The sequence below is a fragment of the Solanum dulcamara genome, chromosome 3 (genome assembly GCF_947179165.1).
Source record: "Solanum dulcamara chromosome 3, daSolDulc1.2, whole genome shotgun sequence".
In the NCBI taxonomy this organism is placed as follows: domain Eukaryota; kingdom Viridiplantae; phylum Streptophyta; class Magnoliopsida; order Solanales; family Solanaceae; genus Solanum; species Solanum dulcamara.
This window is the reverse complement of record NC_077239.1, coordinates 75916841-75925070: the sequence shown is the minus strand read 5'-3', so window position 1 is coordinate 75925070 and position 8230 is coordinate 75916841. Positions and strand designations below refer to the sequence as shown.

Sequence of the window (8230 nt, the reverse complement as noted above, 5' to 3'; positions counted from 1 at the left end):
ACTCTCCCAAACCTCACTTATAGATTTCACTAAATATATTATTATTATTGTAAAAATTACCATTAAGGTGCATGAATGTAGTTACTCCTCCTTTAATTACAAATTTGAATTTTGAGTCCTGAATAAAATGTTTTTGATAAAGAACACTTGGAATGAATCCTAAGCGACTCAAAAATCTGAATTAATTGGGTTGCTAGGTGAATTTCGAAAAAAAAAGAGGCCAAAAAACAAAAAGGTATTCTCCCGAAATGCAGAGAGTATTAAAATAATCATAAGCAACGTGTTAATAATGGAAGCAGGGGCATTATTGTCCTTACCTTAATGTTTACATATCGCTTTTAATTGGACAACGTGTGGGTCCCACTTCCATCGTTACATCAGTTGTCAAATTACACACGTTGTCATCTGATGAGTCATCAAAAATATTTTATATTCCCATTCTTGTCCTTATCTTCTTCTACGGCCCTTCTTAACTCCTATAAATACCGGCTTTCCCTCCCTGTTTAAAAGCCTCCTCTTGTCTACTAATCGTCTCATAAAAAAATATTTTCAGCTAACATTTCCATATTTGCATTTATAATTTGTTCAATTTGTCCTTCTCTACTTATGGATTCTTGCTCCCCTTTTGACTCTATTATTTTCGGTAAGTTTGTTTCTTCAATTAGTTACTTTTCGTATTTCGAGACTTAAATATTTTAATGTAGAATATTTAAGTTTTTTTTTTTAATATTTTGAAATAATTTTTGTTTAGATTTGGATGATACTCTGTACTCATCTAAGACTGGAATTGGGCAATCCTTGAAGAAGAACATTGACGGTTTGAATTCTGTTTTTTCTTTCTTTGGTTAAATTTTGTGATTAATTAAACGTAATTCAACATCATGAGCTGTGATCGGTTACCTGAAACTGTTGTATTTGGCTGAAAACAGATTTTCTGGTGGAGAAATGCGGTTTTCCAGTGTCGAAAGCATCCCCTTTGCGTGTTGAGCTTTTCAAAACTTACGGCAGCTCTCTCGCTGGTTTACGAGTAATTATCCTATTTTTAGCCTTACTTAATACTTTCGTTTTCAATTAATCAGTTCTAGTTTAGTTAATTGTTTTCTTTAATTCATTTGCTTGCAGGCTATAGGCTATGATATTGATGCCGATGATTATCACAGGTGAAATATTTTCTGAAAAAAATTGAATTTTCATAGTTTGATTCCCTAATTCCTCAACTTAATTTTGGAGAAATTTAAAAAATGAATTATTGTTCTGAAAATGTTCCCTTTTGTTTCCCTCCTCCTCAACAGCTATGTGCACGGAAGATTACCGTATGATTTGATTAAACCGGATGCTAAGTTACGAAGCATTTTGCGTAGTATTAATCAAAGGAAAATCGTAAGTTTTTTTTACATAGCTGAGTGCAAAAATGGCATCGGAGTTCAAATTGCGATCTGCTGATCGCTATTGATATACTAAATTAGGCTTTGTTGATTGATTTTTGAAAGTAAATGTGCAGATTTTCACGAATTCGGATCGAATTCATGCGATTAAGGCACTGGATCGTCTTGGAATTAAGGATTGTTTTGAACAGATCATTTGTTTCGAGACGATGAATTTTAACCTCTCTGAGGCAACAAGGCCAGAAGAGATTCCAGTGATATTGAAACCTTCAATGGAGGCAATGAATATCGCCATCGAAGCTGCTCAGGTCGATCCTTGTCGCACGGTATGATCTATACTCTGCTTTTCAAGCTAATTACCTCTTTATTTTTTGCTAATTTTGTGATTCAGAGTTTGATTTTCTTTTCTTGTTTTTTTCTGTGAGTTTAGCTCTTCCTTGATGATAATGTTAAGAACATAGCCGCTGGGAAAGCTGTGGGGCTTCGAACAGTTTTGGTAAGTTCTTATTTAGTTTGGAAATTTATGTGTTTACCATTTTCTGTTGAAATAGGATGATCTTGTTAATAATGAGACTGAGAAGCTAATGTAGGAGAAAAACAGATTGATCAAAACTCCACTCCTACCCCTAAAAGATATGGGAACATATTTAGCGGCGTACGAAATTTCTCAAATCTATGAAGTATGATTTCGTTTGGACCCAAAACAGAATGTTATTTTTCTGTTTTTAAGAACGATCTTGGCCCGTCCAACTCGAATCTTGTGTGATTGAATTTGCTAAAATTCAACAAGTGCATTGGTACTAATTAAGTGACATAAACAACAACATAATACCACTGAAGGGTATGAGAATGATAGAACGTACACAAATTTTACTATTATTTTAGAGAGGTCTAGAAGGTATTTTCCGAAATCCCTACCAAATTAAGTGACAGAAACATATAACAAGAATAAGGCCGTACAAGAAGATATTTTAACTTGTGGTTATCTTAAATTGTACCATGTGGACCTTAGTGTCGTGCTATTCATTCAGTAATCAAATCTCTAAAACGTGGGTAATTGAAGCTCGTGCTTGTCATTATCTTATCTTTATCAATCAAAATATTTATCACCTTTTAAGGGTGAAAAGTTTAAGCTCTCATTTGATCATAGAAAGTAGATTTTCAACAAACGAAAAATTCAAAACATTGTTTGTTCATGATCGATCAAGTAATCTCTTGCAGAAATACAGAATAAAACTACGTATAATAGACTCTCGTTATATGAACTCTGATTAATGTGTTTATTTCGGCATATTGAAGGTTGGAAGATCAACCAAGACGAAAGAAGCTGACTATGCATTAGAGATGGTGACTAATCTGGTTCAAGTAGTACCAGCAATATGGTTCAAGGAAGAAGAAGAAAAAGATCAAAAAATAACACGTACAAGAAGTGAAATGGACTTTCACGCAACCACAGCTGTGGGTGCTTAATTTATGTCCAAAGACAAAAAAAGCCAGAGTCTTCTAGTCTTTGGACCACAGTACATATGTACAAGTGTGTCCATATTCGTAATAATAATCTTTAATGTATGTGAATGTATTTGTATATATGTATATAATCATATGAATAAATTAACAAAAGAAGAGCCACATGGAGGTGGTTTTTACGAGAACTTTCGTGTCGATTCGAGATAAGCTCAACGAATTTTAAATTTGGAAAATAGTTTAAATTTATGGGAAAACTAAGTTCATGCCCATAAAAGCAAAATAATTATAAATAAATATCCCAATACAATTTATATCCCAAAGCATGAGATTCGCGATCGAAATATCATCGAAGTATCAATATACTGATATGGTATCATTGAGGCTGCCTCAATCCAATCCTTTATGATACCACCACAGAATGTATATACTGTATCATTGATGTTTACTTCAATCCTTCAGCTACATCTCCATGAAATTATCATATACTGGCATGGTATCATTAAAGATCGTTTCATATAATCATTAAGGATCGTTTAATACAAATGTTGAATGATACCATCAGAGTATATACTCCGATGGTATCATAAAGGTTTTTCTAAGTCATTCGATATTACATGAATGATACTATCACAGTATATTCGTATATTATCATAATATTGAAAATCCTTAATGAGACACTTTTAAATCCTCAATGATACCATAACAATATATTGATAACTTATCGGTATCATATAGAGTTGAGCTCTTTTTTTAAGAAATAAAAATAAAATAATTAAGAGAAAAATATTAAAATCACAATTTTATTTATTAAACTAATTAGTAAATATATTCTTTGTGATACTCCGTTATGTTGATACCATATCGATATCATATAAGACTAAACTTAATCCTCTGTGATACTCATGTAGAATGGACGGTGACGTTAGCACGCGAATTTAAAAATAATTAAAAAGGTACAAGGATAATTAATTTGGCCTGAATGGGTACTAGAAGGAATTATTTTACGATAAAATATGGGGTTGTAAATAGTCTGTTTAAATGATTCATTTTATATAGTTTTCCCTAAATTTATTCTTGAAGTATTGGATTTGTTTTGCATTTGCTCCGTCTTTATTGATCGTTTTATAAAAGATCCATAATTGAAGCATGTTCCTTTCGAATATAACCATTAAGAGATATCGCAATTAGGTACCATAGCTGAAATAGGTACCCATACCATATTAGTGAAATCAGGTTGAATTTTTCACACAATTAGTAGGAGGGGAAAGATAGCAATAACGTTTTGATAAGTTGATAAGTACACTTACGAATAAATGTAAAATACTTTCTTCGTTTTAGTCATAACTCAGAGTCGTTGGGATATATTCTGAATATGTTCACCGCGTAAGAATCAAATACATTAAAGATTAGCCTTTACATATACTTTAGAATTTGTATATTTATTTTATTTGAATTTATATGGGTGTGAAACCAACAAGTAGTGTTGCTTTCAAAGCTAAAGTATATGTACTATATTTTAATTAACCTTCATTATTGCAAGCATATAGTATCGTATATCTTTTGATATCGTTATCTGCTGAGTCAGTAAGAGTTTTTAATAATATTTGTCCCAATTACGCAATTAAGAATGATTAATTAATGCATTAATGTTGATAGTATTTAGAAACATTTTACTTTTTGAGGTCCCTCGAAATATCATTGGTATTAGGTGCTTTGTTACGCATAAAACGAACAGAACAATTAACTATGAAATTTGTCATTAATCTACATAACTTATAGCAAACAAGATCGTTTTATACAACCTACTATTGTTAAAAAAGGACGAGTGACGGATTTTTATATTTAGCCACACAAGTTGAACAAAATATTTTATTGTAACACATTAACACACCATGGCTAAAACTGAATGATATTTAGCAAAGAATATATATATATATATATATATCGTGTATGCAATAGCATACAACAAATGATTCGATTTTGTTCCTTCCGCATATAACTCTTTATTGGACATCATTATAAGAAGACGGCTAAAGTCTACTTCAAATTATAGAGAGTACGTATATGCCTTAATTTCAAGCAAGTTGGTCGGGGTATATAAATCCTCAATATTTCATTTAAGTTTGTTTTAGTTAAATATAATTAATTAATTAGCTCGCTAAATTTTAAAAAAAAATCTATATATATATACACTCTTAACATATTCTTTGCGACATGTATATATGTTTTATTTTTTAATTATTTGATTGATATATTGGTGTGAAACCAACAAGTAGTGTTGCTCTTAATAACCAAAGACGTTGATGTTATATTTTAATTAACCAACGTTAGCACATTATGCCATTTTGATATCGTTATGATCTGATGAGTCAGTGGGTGCCTTAATTTATCCCTAAATAAATATATTTTACTCAATAAGTGTGGTTAATCACATATTGATATTGATCGTGTAGAAAAACATTTTCTTGAGGGATTAGATACTTTGTGAAGCATCCCAATTGTACATATTTTATATGTGCCTAAGTTATGGCTGAGCATGAAATAGCTAAAATTAAAGGTGGCGTTTAGGGCTATACAGGGTAAACCGATAAACCGCACCAAATCGATAAACCGAACCAAACCGTTAAAAAACCCAACTAGTGGTTTGGTTTGACTTGGTTTGGTGTTTGGAAAAAAAACCCGACCATTATAGGGTTGATTTGGTTTTAACTAAAAAAAGTCAAACCGAACTCAAACCGACCCGATTATAGATATACTACTTTTAAATTATGTTATACATAAAAATATTTATTAAAATATAATTTATAATTTTTTTTTTAAAAAAAATTCATAATTTTTATTTGCTTTCTTACATTTAGATTTGGACTTGAGAAGCTCATCTAAATAATATACAAAAAAAGCCATCTTATAAAGTTATATTATAAAGTTAAAACTTCAAACAGTGTTCTGCCTCCATCTTATACGTTGATATTTTGTACTAGAACTCTTTTTAAGAAGCAGTGCTCTGTGTTTTTTATTAGATACTATGAAAAAACCCGAGAAACCCGAAAAAACCCAAAAAACTCGAGAAAAATTAATATCAAAAAATCCGACTTTATTGGTTTGATTTGGTTTATAGATTTAATAACCCGACATAAATGGTTTGGTTTGGTTTGTAAAAAATCTGAACCAACTCAATCCATGTACACCCCTAGTGGCGTTAATGAGCGGTTAGAGTTGAATTTGGATTGATTAAAATGGACTGAGATAATCAATGAACGGATTATTGATTCATTTAAAAGTATGAATGAAATGAGTTAAAAACGAATTATAACTCAACTTGTCTAATTTTTACTAAGTTTTAATTTGTTTATTTGTTCCTTTTAATTTTTATTACATAAAAAATTATATTTTTCTTTATATGACTATATGTAATATATCATATAAAAAAAGAAAAATTTGTATCCATCATAACTTAATAGACTCTATATTATTAAACCTAAAAATATTTTTCTTATTTAACGAACATAACAAATATATTACATTTTATATCAGATTTGAGCTTTTTCTCTGTACTAGATTTTGCCATGATCTTAAGCTCAATTTGAGGAAAATTATAATATTGGGGCTCATTTTTTGGGCAATATCTCAATCACTTTGCCATCTTCATCTCATATATATAATACAAAATTTATACAGATTTTACACATGAGATCATGAGCGAGGCTTGAAACCCTGAACTGTCACGGGCCAAATTTATCAATCGTAATGGCACCTATGTTCCCAATCGATAGGTAAGCCAACCCAAACATTCTCATCAATTCAGTAAAATAAATAAGGTGAGGAGACATGTGACAAGTGGAATATCCAACACACTAAATCTGTCATAAGTATGAAATGCGGAAAGCTAAAATACCACCAAGATTTGGTGTCATAAGTACAAGAGCTTCTAAAATAGGATTCAAATATGAAACTAAAATGACCAGTTTAGACATAATAAAGATTCTGTCTGAATACTAAAATAACAGAATAAATGAAAGATAGAGAGAGGTGTGGATCACGGAATAGCCAAGCAGCTCACCACAACTCCAAGATAATTCAAGTTCGGACTCAAAAAGCTCCACGAGATGCGCTCGTATTCGGAATCAAATCTGCACCACAAAAGAGTGCAACAAATGTAGTATGAGTACAAAACCACGCGTACCTAGTACGTCTCATTGACCAACAATGAAGAAGTAGTGACAGGAGTATATATAAAATTCTTCCTCAAATTTTATAATTCTACATTATACTTACCAATCAAGTCTCACCAAAATAGGGGTAATCAAATGTCACAAAATATTTAACACATAATCAAGTAAAAGTGAAGAAGATAATGAGATGCAATGCAACACCATGAAATGATATGCCTCAAATACCAAGTAACTTCACAACCGTATATATACAATACTTCTCGAAATATACTTTGAGAGTTTGTGACCCATGGGGGACTCACGAGGTCCATATACCGACATGGATGATCTCCACGTGTCTGTGCGGACGATCTCAATGTACTATCATAAAATCAAACCATCCCAACACGAATGATCTCCACGTGCCCAACTTATAACCATAAAATGCTTTCTCACAAACGATTTCCCTTTTGTCAGACCTTTACTCATACCCAATCTCATGTCAATGCATATGCACAATATAATTTCAACAACATAGGGGATGATGATGCATCTCAATAAATTAAATATCAGTATGACATAAAATCACCTCAACTATCGCAATTATGAGGGTTCAAATAAGAAACACAATCACACAAAATAAATCAATCAATAACACATAAGCTAATGCCCATATGCTTTGGCATTCTCAAATTACAATCCTTCATTCTATAGTAATAAACTTTTCCTTTATAAACACCGGTACTCGTATTAATGCCCGTCACACCATTGATACGAGACCCCCATCTTTCATCCTTACCCGTTATCTATTTTAATTTTTAATCTTTAATTAGAAAAAAAATCCTTCAACGAAGTTTAAAAGTCTTAACATACCTCGAATGCAGACACGTGTCACAAATTCCCAAGATTTTACCTTCCCTTTTCGCAAGGTCTCAGAACGTTCCAATCTATTAAAAATGCATTATTCATAAGTAAACGAATTTGTAGACACCCATATTACTATATGTCTAGCTTAGACCCAAAATCTCACCCTAAATCTATAATTAATTACCTAAATTTCAAGCATAGGGTTAACTCTAAATTCCTTCAATACCATAGATGTGATGATATTCATATAATAAAGTACACCTAACATTTAATTACCTATCTTAATATACCAAACTTAAATCATAATGTAATAATAATAAAAAAAAAGAAGCTAAATTACAAACCTCTCACAAAAAAACC

At 31.3% G+C, this 8230-nt stretch overlaps 1 protein-coding gene across 1 annotated transcript; it reads left to right on the top strand.

Annotated features, from left to right (window-relative positions):
* The first annotated feature begins 515 nt into the window (after window positions 1-515).
* LOC129882997 (uncharacterized) lies at window positions 516-3037 on the top strand. The gene is made up of 8 exons (XM_055957531.1): window positions 516-643; window positions 752-817; window positions 930-1027; window positions 1123-1160; window positions 1293-1380; window positions 1502-1711; window positions 1816-1881; window positions 2685-3037. Exons 1-8 carry the CDS (start codon window positions 607-609, stop codon window positions 2853-2855), a joined length of 774 nt encoding a protein of 257 aa, XP_055813506.1. The 5' UTR covers window positions 516-606; the 3' UTR covers window positions 2856-3037.
* The last annotated feature ends 5193 nt before the right edge of the window (window positions 3038-8230 follow it).

What these genes read in the sequence shown, in the direction of transcription:
- LOC129882997 (XM_055957531.1), top strand. Translation starts at nt 607, where the DNA reads ATGGATTCTTGCTCCCCTTTTGACTCTATTATTTTCG. An exon ending in GATGCCGATGATTATCACAG is followed by an intron (nt 1,161 to 1,292) that starts GTGAAATATTTT and finishes CCTCCTCAACAG; the next exon opens with CTATGTGCACGGAAGATTAC. An exon ending in AGGTCGATCCTTGTCGCACG is followed by an intron (nt 1,712 to 1,815) that starts GTATGATCTATA and finishes CTGTGAGTTTAG; the next exon opens with CTCTTCCTTGATGATAATGT.